The sequence below is a fragment of the Mustela putorius genome, unplaced genomic scaffold, assembly GCF_011764305.1.
Source record: "Mustela putorius furo isolate JIRA1106 unplaced genomic scaffold, ASM1176430v1.1 tig00003834_pilon_pilon_pilon, whole genome shotgun sequence".
Taxonomy (NCBI): Eukaryota; Metazoa; Chordata; class Mammalia; order Carnivora; family Mustelidae; genus Mustela; species Mustela putorius.
Window position 1 is genome coordinate 115,333,528 of NW_025421987.1, and position 25,338 is coordinate 115,358,865.

At 37.9% G+C, this 25,338-nt stretch overlaps 1 protein-coding gene across 1 annotated transcript; it reads right to left on the reverse strand.

The window, feature by feature from the left end:
* Positions 1-672: 672 nt before the first annotated feature.
* LOC101685306 (60S ribosomal protein L36-like) lies at positions 673-1,172 on the reverse strand. Its single transcript, XM_045088176.1, has one exon. The coding sequence runs from the start codon at positions 1,155-1,157 to the stop codon at positions 726-728; it is 432 nt and encodes a 143-aa protein (XP_044944111.1). The 5' UTR covers positions 1,158-1,172; the 3' UTR covers positions 673-725.
* Positions 1,173-25,338: the final 24,166 nt, after the last annotated feature.

Genomic DNA, 25,338 nt, shown 5'->3' on the forward strand with positions numbered 1-25,338 from the left:
CACAAGCAGCAGGCCCTGATGTGTGTGAGTTCTGATCACTGGGCTGCCTGAGGCTGTTGACTCTCTTAGATCTTTCTTGCCTTGGGGAGGGAGACTGTGGCTTGCAGGGTGGGTGCTCATAGCCAGGGGGAGCTCTGAATTCTGTAGGTGTATCTCGCTCACAGCTGTGACAGAGAATGAGGTTGGGAGAGCTTGAACTTCTTCTAAGATCTTATTAAAATTGGTTCCTATTGATGAAGTCTTAGAATATGAGTGAGATTCGGTGGGGTGAGGTCTGGAGCCGATGACCAAGAAAGAATTCTTGAGACATCTTTGGTGCAAAATGGTGGTTTAATAAGCATAGGGACAGGACCCGTGGGCAGGAAGAGCTGCTGCCCAGGGTTGTGAGGGGTGTCAGGTCATGTACTGTGGGGTTGGGGAAGGTAAGGAAAAGGGAGATTTCAATGGAACACCTACAAGATACCAGATACCAGAGATCTTGTCATTGTCAAGGTCATTTTTCCCTCTAGCAAGGTATTAACATTAAAGAGAGGTGGAAGATCCCTAAAGAATGTCACATATGTCCCACCCAGGAGTGGCGGTGGGGATGCAGGGTGTCGGCTTTTGCTTTGTCCTCAGCCAGCCTTCTGTTCCCTCATCATTTCCCCCCTGAACAATTTTGATCCTTAAATCTTTTTTTTTTTTTTTTTTTTCCAAAAACGCTTTATTACAGACGGGCAGGGGGCTCAGTCCTTCTTGGCCGCCGCTTTCCTCATGGTGGCGAGGACGTTGCTCAGCTCCTCTTGCTCCCTCTTGGTGTGGATGTGCGTCCCCACCCTTTTCTTGATGAACTTGAGGGCGCGCTTGTCCTTGCACTCCTTGAGCAGCTCCATGGCCCGCCGCTCGTAGGGGGCGAAGCCGCACACCTCTCGGATCATGTCCCGCAGGAATTTGGTGTGCTTGGTGAGGCGCCCGCGGCGGCGGCTGTGCCTTGGCTTGCTCACGTTCTTGGTCACTTTGTGGCCCTTGTTGAGGCCCACGGCCATAGGGTAGCGCAGAGCCATGGCTGCAACTCTCCAATGGCTTCCACGGCGGAAGGGCATGACCCTTAAATCTTTAAGGTTGTTGACGATGGAAGGTCTCATCTTCTGTAACTTCTTCCTGCTGAATAGGGGCATAGAGCTGTCCCTACTTATGGGTCAATATTGGTCAGTTGAGGAATATGCAGGGGAATTATGAAAGAAGGAGGCAGCTGAATCCAATGCTGACAGTAAAGAAGTGTCTCTGTTAGTGGTCAGGATCATCTGTGGAAGTTATGGCCGCAAAGGAGTTGATGCCAGGTGAGGAGACATTGGAGAGAACAGCAAAACATGACTAGTGTAACAAAAAGAAAAGGAAGTTCAGATAAGTCTTTTGCTAGTTGACAAAAAAACACTTTTTCAGTCTGGGAGTTTAATCAATTATTAAAGGAGAGAGGGACTGTTCAAAGTGCTAACTTGAGTAAGTCACATTTTGTGATAATCTGGAACATAAATATTTTGTGATAATCTGGAACATAAACATAGTATTTTGTTTTTGTGATAGCACAACTTCTACCTTGTATATCAGTTAAAACATCCAATGCCATTCTATTTTGTAAAGCTGCTTTACACATTTGTATTACCATAGCATTTTAATAGAGAAATGTTACTTTAAGGGTTATTTAGGGATGACCATGTACTTAGTAAGAGCATCCATGTGCCAAACATCCTCTAGTCCCAAAGGGGGAATAAAAGTGGATGTTAGTTTATCATACCAATGAGACAGAACGAATTCACCACTGTTTTAAATTTTGGAAGGTCGGCCAGGTTGGTAATGGTTTTAATAATGCATCCCTGATTCTAGGCAAAACCCAGAGTACAGTGGCTATCCAGCCTAGGGGAAGCCATGAACATGAGTCAGAGCCATATAACCATTGGGTCCCGTTAGGAGGCATTCCTCCAATTTTTGGTTTCTGTAACTGCAGTCAAGATATCAAGGCCTAGGGACGCCTGGGTGGCTCAGTTGGTTAGGCAGCTGCCTTCGGCTCAGGTCATGATCCCAGCGTCCTGGGATCGAGTCCCACATCAGGCTCCTTGCTCAGCAGGGAGCCTGCTTCTCCCTCTGCCTCTGCCTGCCATTCTGTCTGCCTGTGCTCACTCTCTCCCCCCTCTCTCTCTGATAAATAAATAAAATCTTAAAAAAAAAAGATATCAAGGCCTATTCAGTTTTGGAGGGCCATCTTTTAATGTATAATAAAAGGCAGTCCATTGTTACTTTATAGGGACCAAAGGAGTGAACTTAAGGACAATTTTCCTTCACGAAGTTTTTGTCACCTCCATGGACTTTTTGTCCAAATCAGTGGCCTTGTGTAAACTCTTTATTACTTTCATTGGTTCCTAAGGTCATATCATTTGACATCCTTTCAAGTGAATTACAACTATCTCCTTAGGTAGGTGTACAGCTTTAAGAGTAATAATTTTAGGCCTGTATTTGATTGTGGAGGTATGGCTTGATAATAATCGCCTTTTCTTCTGAATTTCTCCATGGACATGTAGGACTAGGAAAGCATATTTGGAGTCAGTATTAATATTAATTTTTAAGGCTTTGGGAATTGCAAAGTGCTAGTGAGAACTATGGCATACCCAGCTTTTCTTAGTTTTTTTATGAGAACTATTGTCATCAGTAAACCAACTGTCATTTGTATTTTTAATAGGGGCATCTTAAATCTGGCCAACTAGAGTAAGCAAGATTAATAATCTCTGAACAGTTTTGCTCTATAGAGAAATAAGTACAATTGTCAGGTTCAGGCATGTGGGTAACTAGGTTTAAAGTTTGACAAGTTTTAAGTATTATTTCTGGCATATCTGTAAATATATCCCAGTATTTAGTAAGTTGACCTCCATCATCCATTGGTGGCCTTCGGTTTCTAAGACACTTTGGACCTGATGTGAGGTCATTGTAGTCATGGTCCCATAGTGAGCTCTGAGGCTCCTTGTATGAGGAGGGCTGTTATATGCTCAGCTAAAGCCTTTATTTGCAATTGTACCCCAGTAAAGGTGGCTTCTAGGATAAATATGACTAAGGGGTGAAACCATTAAGAAGCCCTTTGAGTGGTCCAGCCTTAACAATACCCTAATTACAAAGGATCATTGGCAAATAGGAGTAAACTTGTCAAGAGATAAGGGGAGTCCCACATGCATCATCCAATCCAATCATAAAGAAAGTGGGATCATCCATTATCTCCACAAGTTCATAGTTAGCCCTGTGGGTTGGGGTATGCTTCTGGCTTTTAGGTAATTTCATTATCTTAGTGACATAGAATTGGCCAAGGTGATAGTTAGTTATACAATTGTTGGGGAATTGATCCCATTTTCTAGTTGCTTAATCATGTGCCATGGGGTCCTATTATTATCCACACAGAATAAAAAGTAAGAAGATTGTCTAAATGAGCTATTATGCAACTTCTCTGAACTTTACCTCCAATTGTCTAGGTTAGGTAAACAGTAAACATTTAAAGACAATCAAATCTAGAATTTTACATCCACAAAGCTGTCTTAATGAAACACAATTTTTCTCTCTAAATTAACCCTCATTTCCAGAGATAGCCAAGTTAGGGCTTGAAAAACAAGTCCAGTTTAAACAGAATTGGCCTAATTATTTTCATGAGATCAGCAAGAACAGTGAGTGATCATGTAGATCTTTTAGAATCTGCTTTGCTGGAACTTCTTATAAGGAATCTCTAGGTTGAACTTTTAAGTAGCCTTTCCAGGCCAGAAGCCAAGCCAAGTACTTGCCCTCAGACATGCCTGCAATACCTGTAGATTTGGGCAGATTCCTCTTCATGAGGTTCCCAAAGTATCCTGAGGTTCCTGCACCTGCCCAGGAAGTGACCTTCTTTACTCACCTGGTGAAGGCTGCTGGGAGCCCTGTAAGCAAGGTACAGGCCAACAGTTCCAAGGGTCTTTATGGCTCCAGGTTTCATAAAGTCAACCTTAGCTCCTTAAAGCTGTCTGGTCATATCTGAGTCTATGAATATCTTCCTCAAATATGACATTCGAGTCAAAGCCTTGGTAAAATAACCCATTTTTCCCAATGGTGTCCTGTTACAAGAAGAACAGATTCTTTTTGAATTTATGCAAATGACTGATTGTCATGGAAAAAAGAATATTTACTGAGACCTTTTGAGTTTCAGAGGGTTCAGATAGAGAGAAAAGTTGAATGCTTTGATTTGTTTTCAAATTAATATTTTTACATTTCTGTAAGTCACAGATAAGTAAAATTTTCCTTAGTGTGGAAGAGCAAGCAGAGAACCGGCAATGTTCCAAACAAGAGTCACAACACTAATGTGCTATGGTGAGTGCTGTGAAGTGTGTAAACCTGGGATTCACAGACCTGTTCCCCTGGGACTAATAATACATTATATGTTAATAAAAATTTTTAAAAAATTAAAAAAAAAAGAGTCACAACACTATAATCTTTTGGTTCATTTAGTCCCATGTTGCTAATTCTGGTTTAGTTTGAATACAGTTTTAGTTAGTTCTGGAAATTTTTACTCATTTCAGTTATGATCTTAAAGATATTGAATACCTGTGTTTGTCCTGAAAGTACTTTATATGAATCTCCTTTAAGGTGAAACTCATTTTACAAGAGAATTAAAACAATTATAAATGACAAAATAAACTTAGAAATGGACATTGTTAATGATCTGATTAGAAAATTCACTATGATACTGTAGACAAGGAAACTCAGTTATCCTGTGACCCATTGACACAAACCCTTCAGTAATTAAAATATCAAGTGATGACCTTATCAAAACATTAAAACTTTAGGAAATGCATAGAACCTCTAGAATAGTTGTAGCATTTACCCAAGTGTAACCCAAGGTTTATCATTTGCTTAGCAGTACTTCCTGAGTAACTCAGCATACCAAGGAAAAGCATAATGAGTTAGAGATTTCAATTACAATTTAAATATTGTCAACACTTGTTAAAATCTTAGAAAGTTTTAAATCACATGCCTAAATACAATTAGAGATGTTAAAGACCTGATATAGGCAAAATGTGGAAAATGGTTTTTCTGGACAGGCAAAAAAGAAGCAACTGTTTATATTTTCTACTTAACAGCAGATTAATTTAAGAAAACTGTCTTTTTGAATGGAGAGAATTTTAATCTTATACCAATGTACCTTTAAAACCCACTGATTGGGGTGCCTGGGTGGCTCAGTGGGTTAAGCCTCTGCCTTTGTCTCAAGTCGTGATCTCAAGGTCCTGGGATCGAGCCCCACATCGGGCTCTCTGCTCAACAGGGAGCCTGCTTACCCCTCTCTCTGCCTGCCTCTCTGACTACTTGTGATCTCTCTCTCTCTCTCTGTCAAATAAATAAATAAAATCTTAAAAAAAAAAAAACCACTCATTTCAATCTTAGTTTTTCCTGACCATACCTAAAACTCTTTTTCTGAAGATTTCCCTTCATGAACCTTTCACTAACTTTCCTTTACATTTAGATTTTGTCCCACGCCATTTCTTTCCAAACAACCATCTCATTTACCTTTTACTTTCAACAAAAATGCATTTCCATTCTTTGTATCTTTCTTATGTATCTCCTACTTTTCCACATACAGAGTTTTTCCCCTTATTTCCATCAGTCTTAGTTACAGTTAGCAGAATTTTGTACTCTTAGAAACACCTCAGTCTCTAGTCAGTTAAGTATTAACCTGTTGTGAACTGTTACAACAGAATTCTTTAGATGGCAAATTTGTGAATCAGTTAAGCATACAACATGTTTGCCAACAGATTTAAATATTCTTAGTTTTTTTTTTTTTTTTTGCAGTAAGAAGTCAAAAGCACAAACCTATGTCCAATAATTAATGAGTTAGCATTTTATCCTATTTGAAAGTCCTAGGTGTCTAATGAATTTAATTCCATTTATCATCCAAGCAAACATTAGTTTCAGGTTAGCAAAGACTTTGAAAGCTATATAAACAATTACTTATTAAAACTTTGAGACAATTAACCATCAGTTTAGTCATCCTTTTGCTTAGAAATTGCAACAAATATGAGCTTATTTGACCTTCAGTAAACCTTGATAGAAGTTTTATGTTTACTGCTGATAACTTAAAAGACATGTTTATCTTAATTAAACCAACAAACTTAATTTAGCTCAAATACTGATTTACGTTCTACCTGGTCCCACTCCACTTTCAATGTTTACCTGAGGCATGGGTGGGGAAATCTAGAGTGGGAGATGTTAGGTCCAGGGTGTGTTCTTCTTGCTCCTTGACATTGAAGAGAGAAGGAGCTGTGGTGCAGGAGGCACCGAGGACGGTCTCGAGACCAGTTATGGTCTCGAGTTGGTCCCAATTTGGTGCAGAAACAGGAGAAGGGGGACATAAGAGCCAAAGTGCTGCCAGAGGGCAGAGAAAGTGTTCCTGGTTTCAAAGCTCATCAGCTCCAACAGAGGAGCAGATGCCATGTTTTCATGCCAACAAGTTGGGGAGAAAGGGCTAGGCAGTCCAGGTTTGGCCAGAGAAGACAGGGAATTTCCCATAAACAAAGGGAGTTTCGGCAGCTGCTTGGGAATATTCCTTAAAGTCTCCCTCTCGAGTTAGACTAACCCCACTTATAATGTTAATGGCTCCACTTATAGCCATTAACATGGGAAATGAGTGAGGGAGAAGCCTCTACATCTATTAGGAGGAACAGAGATAAAGCCAGAGTCCCCTTTGCTAGAGATGAACTGTATATCCTTCAGCAACCTGGGTTTACTAGGAAAAGGCTTATTTAGATAATTATCATCCAATATGTCAGGAGGGAGTTTACTAGCTGACCCATTTAGGCAAACACATTGTGCAAAAGGCCCTTAGGCCGGGTCTTGGTGTACAGCAATGAAGGTATCCTAGGTCCATTTGCCCTGTTTCCTGTGGAGGAGATCTAACTGACAGATCCCACTGAGGCCATGCAGTGTTACAGGGGCTCAGTCCTTTCCTAAGTTTTGCAATGCAGTTTGCTTCTCATGGGTTAAAAAGGCACCCCAAGATAGAATACTTGGGAACTGTGGAAGCCTACTGAGGCCATGCTCCCAGAAAAGTAAAGAAGGCCCATTAACAAATCCCCCCGGCTCCTGGGTGACATCCCATGCAGGATAACTCAGAGATTCCCATGTGTCAAAAGCCACTGGAGGCGTCCTTCACCAAACCATTGTTATTGATCACGATCCTGCCTTCCTGTGAAGGCATTCCTACCATAAAAGGCCATGAAGGGGTTCTGGTGCCCCTCCCCTACCCCATCACATCCTAGGCTGCTGATGGGTGCCTGGTGAATGGACTAAAATACTGTGCCATGCCATGCCATCTTCTGTCTTGAAGGTTGCGTACTGTTTTGCCATTTTAATCCATGGAAAATACTAGAAAAGTTTTTGCAAGGGGAAATTATCCAATTTCATAGCTTTAAGTAGTTAGTATAGGACACTGACAAGAAATAGCAAAGACTGAAATCCATCATGGTCTATACGACATTCCAACACATGTGGTCCTTACAGCCAACTTCCCTAGGAAACAGTACCCAGTTGGGTTTTAATTCAATCAAGTACTGGTTTTGGCAGGCTCCCAGTGGAGGTCCTGTGGCCAGAAGTGGCTAGACCAGGGATGTGGAGGGGATGACATTAGATCAATCAGGAGGAAACCTCACACTGAAGTCTTAAGACTGGCAGCCATCCTGGTGACTTAGGTGGCTGCCCCATGCCCAAGAGAGACAACTTTATATAAGAACAAGAATAGAGAGAGGCATGAAGTTTCTGGGTCTTATTACCATTCCAGCCAGTGTACTAACTTCCAGCCAAAAGGCAGACATTCTCCTCCCCATAGAGCAGCCGTGGGATTGAAGCCTGAGTAGTCAACATGAAAGTGTCCCAATAAGACCATACTCCTTGAAAAGCCCCTGAAATGAGAGTAAAGGAGATGGAGAGAAAGTACCACCAATTTTTCACCAAAGCTCAGAGTCCAAATGTAAAGACTCAAAGCCCCATGTTGGGCGCCAAATGATGAAGTCTTACAACATAAGTGAGGTTTGGTGGGGTGAAGTCTGGAGCTGATGACCAAGAAAGAATTCTTGAGACATCTTTGGTGCAAAATGGTGGTTTATTAAAGCACAGGGACATGACCTGTGGGCAGGAAGAGCTGCTGCCTGGGGTTGTGAGGGGTGGCATGTCATGTACCATGGGATTGGGGAAGGTAAGGAAAGGGAGGTTTCAATAAAACTTTCATATGCTAAAGAGGACCTATAAAATACTGGACACTCGAGACCTTGCCATTGTCAAGGTCATTTCCCCTCCCTTTTTAGCAAGCTATTAACATTAAGATAGGTGGGAGATCCCTAAAGAATGTCACATATGTTCCACCCAGGAGTGGGGGTGGGGGAAGGTTGCAGGGTGTCAGATTTTGCTTTGTCCTCAGCCAGTCTTCTGTTCCCTCATCACTATGAAAATGTTTTTCTAGCTGTGAAACCAGGATACAGAAAAGCACAATTTTAGGAAGATGGTGAAAAAGTACAGACTTGTGGTCTTATGATAAATAAATACTAGGGATGACTATAGTTAACACTGCTATATGGTACATAGGAAAGTTAAGAGAGTAGATCCTAAGAGTTCTCATCACAAGGAAACTTTTTTTTTCTTTTTCTATATATGAGAGGACGGAATATAACTTATTGTGATAAGTATTTCATAATATATGTGAGTCAAGCCATTATGCTGTATACCTTAAATTTATCTCAATAAAACTGGAAACAAAAGAAAAGCACACATGGGGCACCTGGGTGGTTCAGTGGGTTAAGCCTCTTGCCTTTGGCTCAGGTCATGATCTCAGGGTCCTGAGATTGAGCCCCACATTGGGATCTCTGCTCAGCAGGGAGCCTGATTCCTTCTCTCTCTGCCTGCTGCTCTGCCTACTGGTGATTTCTCTCTGTCAAATAAATAAATAAAAATCTTTAAAAACAAAAAAAAAGAAAAAAGAAAAGCACACACAAAAAAATTTGTCATCTTGTCCCTAAAAAAAATTAATCTTGTTGGCTTACACTTTTCTAGTATTTATATGGAGAAAATAATACAGTTGACCCTTGAACAACTCAGGGGCTAAGTGCCTTGACACCTCTCACCCCCATCCCCACACAGTTTAGAGTTCATGTATAACTTTTGAATTTCTTGAAACTTAACTAATAATCTACTCTGGACTGGAAGGAAGCCATAACATAAATAGTCAATTCACACATACTGTTTGTTTTTTTCTGTTTATTATTTACTGTATTCTTACAATAAAGTAAGCTAACGAAAGAAAAATGTTATTAAGAAAATCATAAGGAAAACATATTTACAGTACTATATTTACTGAAAAAAAAAATCAGTGTATAAATAGACCCTACAGTTCAAACCCGTGTTGCTCAAGGGTCAACTAACCTGTACTACCTGTCTTATGAGAGAACTCACATCATGTACTCCCCTCCCCCTTAGTACCTCTCTGACTTCCTTTTCTTCTATCTGTTTCCTCTAGTTGAGCCACACTCAACATCACTGCTATTGTTCATGCACACCAGGCATACTCTATCTTCAGGCCTTCGTTCTAGCTCTTTCCCTGGTGGGACCATCTCCCTAAAGACACTTCTCTTTCCAGTTTTTGCTCAGATTTCATGTTCTCAAAATAGTCTTGACCACAACCCTACTCAAAACTGTAGCCTACCCGCCACATTTCCTTAAACCTACCCCTTCCATTTCCCCTTAGCCTTTCTTCAAGAACAGGATATTTTTAAAAAACACACTGCAGGGGCGCCTGGGTGGCTCAGTAGGTTAAGCCTCTTCCTTTGGCTCATGGTCCTCAGATCCAGCCCTGCATCGGGCTCTCTGCTCAGCAGGGAGCCTGCTCCCCATCCCCCTGCTTCTCTGCCTACTTGTGATCTCTGTCAAATAAATAATAAGAATTAAAAAAAAAACATATTGCAGAACATATTATTTTATTACATCTGTTGTTTATTCCCAGGCTGACTTCCCCTCTCCTCCACCTCCCTTGCTTCCCCCACCTTCTAGAATGTAAACTCTTCCAGGCCAAAGGATCTTTTTGGATAAAAACAGTAATTGGTATATGACAGATAGTCAATAAATATTTGATGAGGGAAAGAATAAATATATAATTGTAACTGAAATAGTAACATACTGTTTTGTAGACAGTGATAAAGTATGAGGATTTTTAAGTTGACGATATACTGTGTCCATCTCGTCACATAAATAAATATTCTTTGGCATGGTTATATCTCTGAAAGTTTTTGACTTCAAACAGTTTCTGTAAGCATTATTAAGCTCAAACATCAGTAAAGTTTTGAAGTGAGACTAGGGAAGAGCTGACTACACCCCATTCATTACATCCACTCATAAGTATTTGTTGGGTAAATGAACATATATTTTATGATCTAAAAATAAACATTACATGTTTAAATACATTTTATATACTAGGATATACATATTTGCATTGTTTATATTCATTTATAACACTGTTATATATTAAAAAAACACAGTGGTAGAGAAGCTGAAGGAATAAAAGATCTGAGCTGTATATTGAAATAATAAGCTTGCAGACAGAAACCTTACATAACTAAAACTTTTTTTCTCCCCAGTCATTGGTCTATAGTAGAATCTCTCTACAGCTCTGTTTGCGGTCGCCCATTCTCATTCAGAGGATGCTCCTTGTCTTAGAAGTGTCTGTGACAGCAGCTGCCCCCCTTCCCTACAGAAGAGCAAAAACCAGCTGCTTCTCTTCCTCCTGGCCCCTGCCCCTGTTTCCATGGGTGACTGACTAGTCCTCCAGTTGATGAGGAAATGACTCCAGACTAAAGTGCACTTTTTATTCTTAGATATCATTTTCAGATTGGGGGGGGGAATTGTGTGTCACAGGGTAAAAAGAAGCAAAGGCTCTTGTGATTAATGGCATGAAAGAAGTCTATTTTGTCTTTAGTCCCTTTCTTTGTTTCTTGATCTGGTTCATTCTCCCTCCTCCATTGTCCTGTTGCTGACCATTGTGATTGTGAGACCACCTAGAGCTTTTTCATCTACTTACCAGCATCGTTCACACATTCCAAATGACAGCAGAGGCATTAGAAACTCTATCACAAACAAGAAAAATGGCCAGTCTTCCTCATCGTTCTTTTTTTGTATTTGTGTTCCTTTTAATTTTTCTTTCTAATTATCCCAGGAGATAGCAAGTGTTAAGAGCCTTAACGTTTAACTTCCAGTGAAGTCAGAAATAGCATCTTCTGTTTTCAGAAATGATTTTTTAAAAATGAACTTTTCTGAAGTGTGCATTACTCTTTTCATTAGAAGAAGGAAAAGTTCCAAGAAGGCTGGCATGCTGAATGCCTTAAAGAAGAACTTCAACTGAGATGCCAGATAAAAGTGTAAAAAGAATTTCTTATGGTTTAAATAACTGCAGAGCAAGAGGCATCTATTGTCACTATTGTGTCCATTTTTTCTCCTTTTCTTTTTTGTATTGTGCATCTATCATCTTAAAAAAAAAAATGTAGTTCAAAACCCATTACATCTTTCAGCCCAAAGAGATTTCTGAGAAGTCCTGTTTGCGATGGGAAGATGGATTTGCATAATAAAATGTAATTCATAAAGATAATTTGAACATAGAGTAGACTATACTCTTATAAGAGTATCTTTTCTAGAGTTGGAAGATGAATTTGGTAAGTCTGACATGTATGCATAAAAATTATATAACAAGTATTTATGAGAAATGAGAGTAGATATCAATATTCTTTCTGAGTAGTCCGGATAATTAGAAAAGAAGTAGAGGGGAGAAAAACCCACTAGAAATAAGATTTAATTTCAAGTGTAATCAGAAGAAATATGCCAAGTAATTCATCACTAATTCAGATAGTCAAGAAAAATCTAGGAAAAGCCCTAGGAAGCATAATTAGCTATCCAGAAGGTTGAAACATTTGCAAAATGTCACAATTATAAATTGCTATTTTTCCCCCCCATGAGACCTGAGAAATGCTTCATCAACAAATCCCAAAAGACTTTTCAGACCAGAATTACTTGCATATGATGCAAGACCTTTTACCTAGAGAGAGAAGTGGCCGACTTTGGAAGGTTTGCTTCTTAGTGTTTGAAAAGCTTTCTGGAAATCTGGCACTTACACTTTCTGGGCTTCATTTCCTCTTCATGAAAAATGGAAGGAACTGTGCCTGTCACCTGTTTATGTCCCCAGGGTGTTGTAGAACATCTACAGGAAGTCCATTTACCCACAATCCTGTGCTGTGAATGACAGGCCAATGAGCCTCTCTGGCCCAATAATGTGCTCCTGGTTCTTCTGCCTCAGGGAAGGGAGTGTCTTATTATCCTCTAACCTCCTATTGATAATATTTATTTGCTACAGTTTCAGACAGCTCTTGATTTAATACTGAACTCAAAAACTTGTCCTAGGCAGGAAACTTGACCAAAGGACCCATTTCTGGGCCAGGCTGTTATAAGTCCTCTTCCCAAAGCATGCTGGGAGTGGATCCAAAGTTCTGCTCTCTGTGGCTTCTGGGTATGCTCAATGCTCTTCCTTGCTGTCACAGGTCTATGTGGAGATTTTGCTGGGGTAGGGATTTGGGGAGGTCTAGGACTGTAGGATTTTTTTTTTTTTTTTTTTTATTTCCTTAATTTTCTTTCTGGTGCTTATAGGCCAACTGGAATCTCACCCCTGTGGCTTTGAATAGCAGGCAGGGGGAAATTTACCTTCCCATTTCTAGAGGTACATTAAGAAGAAACAAGCACTATGGTGCTTGGGGTGGAAGCTGGCTTAAGTTTTCCCTGAGAGAATACTGTCAGTGATGATTAGATTCTGTAGGCCTATTAATAAGAGTATCATTCATCTGTAGTACACATTAAGTGGATTTCTGTGGGCTGTATTACACTGTCTCTAACATTGTTTCTATGAGAATAAGGTACTCTGAGTTACAAAAAATTGACTTAAAAATGTTTGGAAGGCAAACTATTTCTCATAGGGGGCCTGGGGGATTGATGTGGGGCAGCCATAATGGAGAGTTCAGAAAATGTGGTCCCTGTTGGCATTCACTAGAGCTTGCAGATTTCAGCCTCCTGGGTTTATGTGTCTCCATACCCTCTCATTTCTATACTTGATTAGGAGGTTGAATGTATTTAATTCTCTAGTCAGGTGAAGAGGTTAGCTTTCTTTTCTATTCCTCCCTCCATCCTTGATTGCCTTAGGCTTTCTTTTCTTTTTTCTTTCTTTCTTTTTTTTTTTTTAATGCAATGACATTTTATTTTTGTACTTTGGTAAAAAGGTTATTTTTCCTTTTTAAAAAAAATTTAAGGTATTATATCATAGATGAATGCTTATTTTTTTGTTGTGTGGGTCAAACTTTCAGAATCTACTTTTGGATTTCCTTTTTTCAGATCCCATACCCAATCTGTCCGCAAAGGAGGTTGTCTCTGCGTTCAAAATATATTCAGAACTCATGACTTCTCATTCCCTCAGTATTCCCATCCTGGTCCAAGCTGCTATCATCACTTGCCTGGATTTTTTGCTGTAGCATCTTAACTAATCACCCTGCATTTGGCCTTTCCTCCTACAATCTATTGTGCTACAGTTGTCAGAATGATCCTGTTAAAGTATAATGACATCTTGTCTGCCATTTTGATTTTTGTTGTTGTGGTGGTGGTAGTGGTGGTGATGTTTCTTTTCTTTCTTTCTTTCTTTTTTTTTTCTTCTTCTTCTTCCTTTTTTTTTTTTTTTTTTTTTTGCTTTACCTCTTTTAATAGCATCCCCTCTCCCTGGTAGTGAGAGCCAAAGTCCTGACAATGCCCTATGCAATTTGATCTCATTTCCTCCTCTTTGATATATGCTGTATCACCTGATACCAACTCTTTCCAATGTCACTTCTTCACTCTGCTCCAGGCATGTAGTTCTTCCAATATTTCAGGTACTTTCTTGGCCAGAGCCTATGTACTGGCTGTGCCTTCTGTCAGAATTTTTCTGCCTCCACATGTCTCTCACCTCCTTCAGGTCTTCTTAGATGTCCCTTCTCAGTGGGCCCTTTCCCAACAATCTTACATAAAGTTTCAACCTCCTACCTCTTCTGGTTTTCCCACAATGCCCTTCATTGCCTTGCTTAATTTTTCTCCATACCATTTAATACCATCTGCTGTAGTATGTATCTCATTTGTTTGTTTGTTCATTTGTTTGTTCAGGGAAACACAAACTTCATGGAGACAGGGTTTTTTCCTGCACCTGGAACAGTGCCTGGAACAGAGTAAGCCTAATACATCCTTGTTGAGTGAATGAAAGGGTTTATTAGATGTTCTCTCTAATTCTATTGAGATAATCATATGATCTTTCCTCCTTAAGTGCTAACATAGTGATTTGCATTGACAGGTTTTTAAATCTGAAAACAACCTTACAATTTTGGGAGGAAATACAACCTGATCATCTGGTATTATCTTTTAAATTAATTGCTAGATTCAGTTTGCCAGTGTTTCCTTTAAGATATTTCAGTCTAAGTTCACTAGTGATATTGTCATTTCTTCTGCACTGCCTTTGGTATGAAAGTTGTACTTGCCTCATAAAACTAGTTTTTCCAGTCTCTGTAAGAATTTGTATGCAATTGGGCCAAGAAATAATTAGAATTTTGGTCATAACTCACCTGTTACAATATATAGGCCTATTTTTGGGTGTGTGTGGAAGTACTGTGAATTGTTGACACCCTTTTTTAAATTAATGAATTTATTAGTTTTTCTTTGATTTAGTTTGGATAAACTTTTATATATATGTGATTGTGTGTATGTGTGTATATGTGTATATATATCTATGTACATGTGTATATGTATATGTAATGTATATGTATATATGGAATTTGTGTACTTCATTTAAATATTTGTATTTATTTGGATAAAGTTATTCATAATAGTCTCTTTTTAATCTCTGTACTGATACATCTGTAACGATGTCTACCTTTTCATTCTTAACATTTTTGGGGAAGCCTTTTCTCTTGGATTCTTCATCAGTCTTGTTATAAGTTTGTCAATTCTATTAGTATTTTCCAAGAGCCAAGAGCCAACTTTTAGTTCACTGATCCTTTTTCTCTGATTTGTTTACCTTATTTTTATTCTTATTTTATTATTTTATTTCTATCTTTTTTACTTTTACTGTTTTGTTCCTTTCTGACATATTAAGTTGAAATCTCAATGAATGAATTTTAAACTTTTCTTCTTTTCTAACAAACTAAGCAATATAATTTCCATAGGTATTATTTTCCTTATAATTCAGTTCTGTGTGTTCTCTGTCATTTTGATGTTTTCTTTTTGTTTGAATTGTCTAGAAAATTTATTAATTTCCACAGACATTTAAAAAATTATCTTTCGGGGTGCCTGGATGTCTCAGTGGGTCAAAGCCTCTGCCTTCGGCTCATGTCATGATCTCAGAGTCCTGGGATAGAGCCCCGCATCGGACTCTCTGCTCAGCAGGGAACCTGCTTCCCCCCTCTCTCTGCCTGCTTCTCTGCCTACTTCTGCTCTCTCTGTGTCAAATAAATAAATAAATAAAATCTTAAAAAATTATCATTGTAATTGTCAATTTAAAATAACATTATGGTCCACATGAAAACAATTATTAAAAAATGTTGAACTTATTTTATAGATAGCAAGTGGTCAATTTTTAAAAGATTTATTTATTTATTTGAGAGAGAGAGAGAGAGAGAGCAAGCAAGGGTAGCGGCAAAGGGAGAGGGAGAGAGTGACCCTCAAGCTGACTCCTCTCTAAGCAGAGAACCTGATGTGGGGCTGGATCTCACAACCCGGAGCTGAAACCAAGAGTCAGATTCTTAACCGGCTGAGCCACCCAGGCACCCCTGTTGACTTCTGCTTTTAAATTTAAAGCTGTGCTTTAGATGTGTGCATATTTAAAATCTTTATATCATTTTGGTGAAATGACCCTATTAATTATGAAGTTGAAATCCTTTTTTCTATTAATGCTCTTTGCTTTAAAGATTATCTGATATTAATACAGCTATACCTTGCAAAATGGTATATTTATAGTTCTTCTGTTATAGAGGAAAAATTGGCAGTGACAAGAATGTTTAACAACTGGACATTGGATATACAAAAGATAATATATTCATATTTTGGAACACTATGCATCTATATCAAATGGTGTTATACTTTATAAGCTTCATTAAGAAAAAAGAAAACTTGAAAATACCTTGTATTATATTGATACTATTTTTGTACCTTCTAGAAACATATGGGAATGTATGTACAGCAAATAACCTGATAACAACTAGAATGTAATTTTGGTTGCATTTGGTGCAGGAATTATAAATTGTTTATAAATTTTTTAGTTTTCTTTTAAAAATATATTTCTGTATCAGGAGTTAATTATTGGTTTGAATAATGACATGCATTACTTTTGTTAATAGAAATACAATATAGCCTATTATTTGAAAAAAAGGTCTCCCCCATTATTCTGTAGTTTATAAATAAGAATTTTAGCTAGAGAAACCCTTACTCTTCAGGAATTATATTTTCAAAATGCTCTTAGTGCTTTCTTAGATGCTGTGTCAATTTTTTTTTGAGATTTTATTTATTTATTTGACACAGACAGCAAGAGAGATCACAAGTAGGCAGAGAGGCAGGCAGAGAGAGAGGGGGAAGCAGGCTCTGCGCCAAGCAGAGAGCCAGACATGGGACTCTATCCCAGCACCCTGAGACCATGACCGGAGCCGAATGCAGAGGCTTTAACCCACTGAGCCACCCAGGTGCCCCAGATGCCATGTCAATTTTTATTTTTTATTTTTAATTAAGAAATTTTTTATTGGGGTAAAGTACGTATAATCTTTGACATTTTAACCATTTTATTCATTTTATTTTATTATTTTAAGTAAATTCTAATATGTAAAAGAATAAGAATAAGAAAAAGTTGTATCCAACTTTTTCTCAACAACTGTAATCATAAACTCAGGATGGAAATGTAAAATAATGACTTTCACAAAATCATATTATTATATGATTTTCTATTTCAAACTGGTATATTTTAGGAGGGCAGAGAGGAGGATAGAAGTTTAAAAGTTCAAATGTAACTTTCTTTTGGAACAGTGAATGAGTAGAGAAAAATCCCTTCAAGTGTGACCAGCTGGATGAGCAGTTGTGGTAGAAGAGATTCTTTCCTTAGTTCCCCTCAGAGATTAGCAGAAGAGCAGCAGGAACGTAGTAATGGTACAAAACTGTCAGTTGGTGGCGCTAGAATCCTATGCAATTCGAATATGCTCAGGGAGCAGATTTGGGAAAAATGATTTTATGACAACATTTAAGACTAATACCCCCAACTCTAAATACAGGAATACATAACCTTTCAAGAAAACTTTTTTTTTTTTCTTGATTGTGATAGAGTTTAAGTAAACACCAAACTTATTGGGCATGAAGGTCTTTTGCTTGTTGCAGTCAACAAATTGCCGTCTTTTCATCAAGCTGAATTCCACACTATGTATAACCCCCCAACCCCAGGAGTCAATGACATAGGTATATCATCTACTGATTCAGTGACATCTTAGCACATTTCATACGGCACCTAAAAGCCCACAATCATTTCACTCGCTCTGTCAATTGCTGCAAATCAAGATAGGCTTTTAGGTAGCTTCATGATGCCTGGAACAAAATGGTCAATAGATGTTACACAAGTGTCTGTTGATAGCCTTTGGGATTTGCTGGGCATGCTGGAGATTTTAGGGCCACTCCAAATATTGACCAAGCCCTTAAGATGAAATTTTAGAGTGGTCATTAAATACAGGCTATCGTAGACTTGGGAAATCCTTTACAGGAATGAATTGAACTCTTTTGAAAGATTCTGGATCAGAGCCTTTCTTACTTTGCTCTTTCCACGATTGAAAAGTCAAAGACAAATTTTTATATTTATATTAATGTGTGGGTAGGTATAGTTTTGTGCCTTTTATCAAGATTACATTTTTCCAACTTTTCCTCTCAGGTAGTAGGTGTATTCCAAAAGGATTGAAATCTAAAATATTATTAAGTTTCATACTTAAAAGATCTTAAGTGAGATAAGATCATTGCATGTGAATGAAATGAAACTGATGTAAATATGGATTACAATGATATGTGAAAAATAATAATTGAAGATATTTTAAAATTTAAATTCAGTTATTCAACTTATAATACATCATTAGTTAGAGATGTCATTTTCAATAATTTATCAGTGTTGCATATAACACCCCGTGGTCATCACATCATGTGCCTTCCTTAATGCCCATCACCCCATCCCCCCATTCCTCCACCCACATCCCCTCCAAAACCCTCAGTTTTTTTCCTGTTAAGAGTCTCTCATGGTTTTTCTCCGTCTACCATGATTTCACATTTTGTTTTCCCTCTCTTGCCCTACAGTCCTTGCCATGTTTCTTATATTCCACATATAAACAAAACCACATGATAATTGTCTTTCTCTGACTGGCTTATTTTGCTCAGCATAATACCCTTCAGTTCCATCCATGTCGATATAAATGTTAAATATCCTTTCTGATGGCCGAGTATATATTGTATATACCATTGTGTGTGTATATATATATATATATATATATATATATATATATATATGACGTTTTCTTTATCCATTCATCTGTCAGTGGATATCTCAGATCGTTCCACAGTTTGGCAGTTGTGGACATTGCTGCTATGAACCTTGGGGTGCATTTGCCTCTTCAGATCACTGCTTTGTGTCTCTGGACTAAATACCTAGTAGTACAATTGCTGGGTAATAGGGTAGCTCTATTTTCAACTTTTTGAGGAACTTCCACACCGTTTTTCAGAGTGGCTGTACTAGCTTGGATTCCCACCAACAGTGTAAGAGGGTTCCCCTTATCTGCATCCTTGCCAACATTTGTTGTTTTCTGTCTTATTAATTTTATCCATTCTGTCTGGAGTGAGGTGGTATCTCACTGTGATTTTGATTTGTATTTCCCTAATGCCGAGTGATGTGTAGCATTTTTTCATGTGTCTGTTGGCCATTTGGATGTCTTTTTTGGAGAAATGTCTGTGTCTTCTGCTCATTTCTTGCCTGGATTATTTGGCTTTTGGGTGTTGAGTTTGATGATAAGTTCTTTATAGATCTTGGATACTTGTCCTTTATCTGATATATCATTTGCAAAGATCTTCTCTTCTTCTGTAGGTTGCCTTGTTGTTTTGTTGACTGTTTCTTTTGCTGTGCAAAAGCTTTTGATCTTGATGAAGTTCCAATAATTCATTTTCACTTTTGTTTCCCTTGCCTAAGGAGACATGTCTAGCAAGAATTTGCTGTGGCCAAGGTCAAAGAGGTTGCTGTCTGTGTTCTCTAAGATTTTGATGGATTCCTGTCTCACACTCAGGTCTTTCATCCACTTTGAGTTTATCTTTGTGTATGCTATAAGAAAATGGTCCCATTGCATTCTTCTACATGTGGCTGTTCGATTTTCCAGCACCATTTATTGAAGATAAATTTTAAAGATACCCTTTTTCCATTGGGTATTCTTTCCTGCTTTGTCAAAGATTAGCTGACCATAGAGTTGAGGGTCCATTTCTGGGTTTTCTAGTCTGTTCCATTGATCTATGTGTCTGTTTTTGTGCCAGCACCATACTGTCTTGATGATGACAGCTTTGTAATAGAGCTTGAAGTCTGGCATTATGATGCCACTAGCTTTGGTTTTCTTTTTCAATGTTTCTCTGGCTATTCAGGGTTTTTTCTGTTTCCATATAGATTGTAGGGTTATTTGTTTCAGCTCTGTGAAAAATATTGATGGCATTTTGATAGGGATTGCTTTGAATGTGTAGATCGCTCTGGGTAACATAGGCATTTTAACAATATTCTTCCAATCCATGGGCATGGAATGTTATTTTTATTTCTTTGTGTCTTCCTCAATTTCTTTCAGATATGTTCTGTAGTTTTTAGAGTTTAGATCCTTTACCTCTTTGGTTAGGTTTATTCCTATGGTTTTTGGTACAATTTAAATTGAATTGATTCCTTAATTTCTCTTTCTTCTGTCTCATTGTTAGTGTATAGAAATGCAGCTGAGGGGCGCCTGGGTGGCTCAGTGGGTTAAGCCGCTGCCTTCGGCTCAGGTCATGATCCCAGGGTGCTGGGATCGAGCCCCGCCGGGAGCCTGCTTCCTTCTCTCTCTCTCTGCCTGCCTCTCTGCCTGCTTGTGATCTCTCTCTGTCAAATAAATAAATAAAATCTTTTTAAAAAAATGAAAAGAAAAAAAGAAATGCAGCTGATTTCTGTGCATTGATTTTATATCCCACCATGTTACTGAATTCCTCCATGAGTTCTAGCAATTTTGAGTGGAGTCTTTGGGTTTTCTACATAAAGTATCATGTCATCTGTGAAGAGTGCAAGTTTGACTTCTTTGCCAGTGATTGAGAATTTTTAAAGATTTCTTAATTTTGCTTGGTTCTGATACTTTCATACCTGTAGCTTTCCTCTTTTCATAGAAGGCTTGTTTTTTTTGTAGTATGAAATATTTCATTTGACACTGTAGGTGACTCTACTGTGGAGAAGTGTGGAAATAGGCTAATAAGCTTTCTGTTACACGTTATGAGGTCTAGGCATGGCAGGACTTGACCTTGAAGGCCTATTGTAGTTTAGGGCTTCTTTATATAAAAGGATATAAAATTAGAAATGCAGAATTAGACTCAAGAGTACACATTTATTTAAAAGTAGAAAAAAGTAGCAAGTTGGAAATTTCAAAAAGCTGGGAAAAAAACTGAAACATCACCCAGATCCATAGAAATAATATTTCTGTTAATGAACTGCCAACACATCTGTATAATAATTTTCCAGACTAGCTTTTGGCTCCAAATAATTGCAATCTTGTTTCTTCTCTACAATGCAAATAATTCTAGTGCTAGATACCATATTTATATAATTATATGGCTTCTGTCTCTTACCTTAACAAACAGTGCTGGATAATTCACTATTGTGAGCAGTAGAAGACTTTCGGAATCCATTTGTATATCAGGAAAGCCAGTGTAACTATACAGAGAAGTTACTGCAAACCACATAGATAATTCCCAGTAAGTTCAAACTAAATGTATCCCAGGGTTCTAGAAGGGTCCCATGCAAATGAGGAGCCCTGAAATGTAAACTTCAGTAGCTCCACAGAAATTCTGTCCTTTAAATATCATTCTATCATAATGCACCCCACCTGGTTAAATTTGCCATTGTCTTAAGGATAATTAAAAATTTGGACACCATGAACACGAACAATACAAGTGAAGTGATGGTGAGTTTGGAGACAAATATCCTTTAAAATATTTCTCAGGGTGCCTGGGTGGCGCAGTGGGTTAAGCCTCTTCCTTCAGCTCAGGTTGTGATCCCAGAGTCCTGGGGCTCTCTGCTCAGCAGGGAGCCTGCTTCCCCCTCTCTCTCTGCCTGTCTCTCTGCCTAGTTGTGATCTCTCTCTGTCAAATAAATAAATAAAGTCTTAAAAAAATTTCTCATACAAACAAGGAAGATACACATAAGAACATTGTTTCAAGATATTATTGTTTAAGAATTGTTTGTTGGCTTTACCAAAGAGTGCTGAAGGAAATAAAAGCACTAGGAATTAATTCTTACATGTTTTTTGGATTCACTGTCATTCATATTATATCCTATTTAAAAATCATTTAAGAAATTTACCTTAAAAGTCATAGACACTTTCTTATTATTTAGTTTGCATTTTTAATCTATCAGCAATATCTGCAAGACCACCAATAAGATCATTGATTGTTTCATGGGGCATAGTCACATTATTAAAAATAATAATTAAAACAATAATAAAAAAACCCAACCAAAACCAACATAACTTTGTATCAAATATGAAATTCTGTTTGGTTTGATGATGTTGGGAAATGTCTTGACTACTTAATAGTGCACACTATGCAGGTCCTCCTTTGTTGAACATTAAAACTATAGTAATAGGTATAGTTAAGATTTTGCAGTTGATTGCTCTGATCCAGGCACCATCTAGTTAAGTGTTTTTACATGTATTTTTTCTTCTTCTTTTTTTTTTTAAGATTTTATTTATTTATTTGACAGACAGACATCACAAGTGGGCAGAGAGGCAGGCAGAGAGAGGAGGAAGCAGGTTCCCTGCTGAGCAGAGACTCCCCACAATGTGGGGCTCAATCCCAGTACCCTGAGATCCTGACCTGAGCCAAAGGCAGAGGCTTTAACCCATTGAGCCACCCAAGCACTCCATACATGTGTTTCTTCTTTAATTCAAAATAGTTCTATGAAGTAGGTACCATTTTGCAGATGAAGAAACTGAGGCTTAGAAAATTTCTATGAAAATCCTAGATCTATGCAGTTTGTTAAGAGGCCTGGTGTCTGATGTAGACTTTTATTTATTTTTTATTTTTTTAAAATATTTATTTATTTATTTACTTATTTATTTTAGAGAGAGAGTTCAAGTGCACAAGCAGAGGGAGGAACAAAGGGAGAGGGAGAGAGAATCTCAAGAAGACTCCGCACTGAGCCTGGAGCCTGATGTGGGTGGGGCTTGGTTTCACAACCCTGAGATCATGATCTGAGCTGAAACCAAGAGTTGGACTCTAAACTGACTGAGCCATCCAGGGTCCCCTGACATAGATATTTAAAAAAAAAAAAAAATCTACTCTGCAGTATTGTCACAGAAGCATAAAGGGATAGCAGGAGGGTTTGAAAGTCACAGATAGCACTTGAATGACTACCACTTTTGAAAAGAAGAAGCCCTTCATATAAGGGACAGTATAGCACAGGAAAAGACACTAGAAGTCCTGCACCGGAGTCAGAGCATGCGGGTTTGTATCCTGGCTCCATCATTCATTTACTAGCTGGTTGACTTTGGCAAGTTGCTTAACTTTCTGTGCCTCAGTTTCCCCTTCTGTTAAAAGGGGATAAAACGAACGAGGTATAAGATCTAATGAAGTGATACAAAACATTTAAACCAGTGTCTGGTTTGAATGTTTAAATGCAAAAAAGTGTAAGTCATTATTGCCCATTAATATTTAAGCTTATTTGTCTTTTGAAATAGAGTATGTGGCATGTGCAATACTAAGTAAATAGTACAGAACAATTTCTTTATCTTGTCTTTTCTAATGCATATAGTATTTAGTTAAGGACCCCTAGGTATATTGGAGAATGCATTCATAGCAATGTTATAATACCAAAATAAAAATGCATTTTTGTTTTGAAAAATGAAAACACTTCCCAGGAAAATAAAATTTTAAAAGTTTGTACCATATTTATATTTTACTTTTATTTAAAGGATGTTGCCACTATGTGGAAGAATTTTCAGTCCAGGTATGTTTCTGTAGATGTTATGACTTTTCAAAGCTTAATCTACTATTTATGTTATAAAATTATTAATATCTTGTAGCTCAGCAGAAACAGTAATATAACATAATGAGAAAAGTTGCATCTCCGCTCCTGATACTCTTAATAAACACATTATTCATTTTTTATTCAATTTAACTGCAAATAGCTATACTGAAAACATTGCCACAGGGTACGTTTCTATTTTAGGGTGACAGGAAAATAACTCCTGAAGACTCTCAGAAGTGTGAAACAAAATATAAATTGTAGAGTAGATGGAAAAACATAAAAGATTCTGATCTCTATGAATAACTGTATTTCCCAAAGGAGTAAACATTAATGACTTTAATTAGATTGTAATTGCTCATGAGAGCAAGTTCTTGAATGAGGTAAAAATACCTGACAATGCATTATGACTGAGCGTTTCTGTCGGCACCATAGAACAGATTAATGGCAATGCCATTTGAAGGCGGGGCATTCCCTAGATGTAAACTAAGCCCTTAATCAGTGCCAACATGATGAAAAGCCACTCTTCTAATTAGGTCAAATTCTATTCAATCTTGACAGTTTTACATCATGTTGGGATTTAAGATGGGAGTGTATCTATGGAAGGCTCCAGGAAATTGTTTCTTATGGATAGTTCTTATTTCACAAATGGTATAGAAATAAACAAACGAGACTTTTTTGGGGGGGTGCATTTTCTTTCATTCTTCTCATTTACTTGGAGGAATCTTGACATAATCTGGTTTGGGCATAGATTTAGGAATTTCCTTCTATTTCCTGGGCACAGTGTTGGAGTCTGTATTTTCTTCATCACCACCCTTGGCCCAGGGAACTGTTAAGAATAGATGCGTTTTACAGTTGCCTTAGGTATTCAAATAACTCAATTACAGGCTGAAAATTTTAATCAAGGATTTTCAGGCCTTACTGCTAAAACGGGTAATATTTACTGATCTGCCAAGTTCCTAAATTTTTAATGCCTTCTTAATTTATCTTGTTTTTGATACTTTTGAAGGGGAAAAAGCATCTGGAGTTGTGCAGATCTCATCCTTACAGGACTTTCATGGATCATGTTTTTAGATCAATCTAGTAGTCTGAGTCTGGGCATTTTGCATAACAGATGTCACTGAGATTTTGTAATGAGTCTATCTGTCACCAGACTCACCATATTTCACTATGTTGACTCACATTTCCTGTGATACCTTTCAGAGCTTGTTAACTTCTTCCAAAGCCTCAAGTTCCATGTTCAATGCAAATTAGTCAGGCAACATAGATCAGTGAAGCAGGTGAGGGAAGATGGTATCCAGCTTCTGTCTGGTAGGGACAATTGATACTCAACCATATGGCTTGTGGTACCCACTGTAACTGGACCTTTTGAGTAAAAAGGTCTGGAAATCTATTTGTAATGTAAAATCTTTGATAGTTAAATGTTAGCAACTAATTAAAAAAAAAAAAACTTAGTAAACCCAACTATACCAAAGCTTGTTATCCTTTTATGACATCTATATAAAAATTTGACACTGTGTCAATCTCTGTTATATTTCTTTTCACACTATAGACCAAAACCTAAATGCATCTGAAGAGAAATTATCCAAACCAATGTATTCTAGCATCATATTCTACTATATGTTTCAATTCCAGGTAGTTTCTAAAATTAATGCATTTGTAATTTAGTTGCATATGTTTTTGTACGATATGTTTTTGTACGATATGTTTTTGTACGACCGATAGTATAATACAGCAGTGATAATGAGCCATATTCAAAGAGGGAAAAAAAGTGAGAAATTTACCCCATTGGTGAATATCTTGTTCTGCTGTTTATTTAAACGTTTGGGCTTCCATGCTGCTGGGTGGATTAAGGAACAGATGGGGGAATGGGAGTTAATAGCACAGAGTTTCAGTGCCAGTTCTGCCTTTAACTCCAGGTGCCCCTTGGCAAAAATTCTGTGCTGTAGAGTCTTGTTTCGAAAAGGCACTCA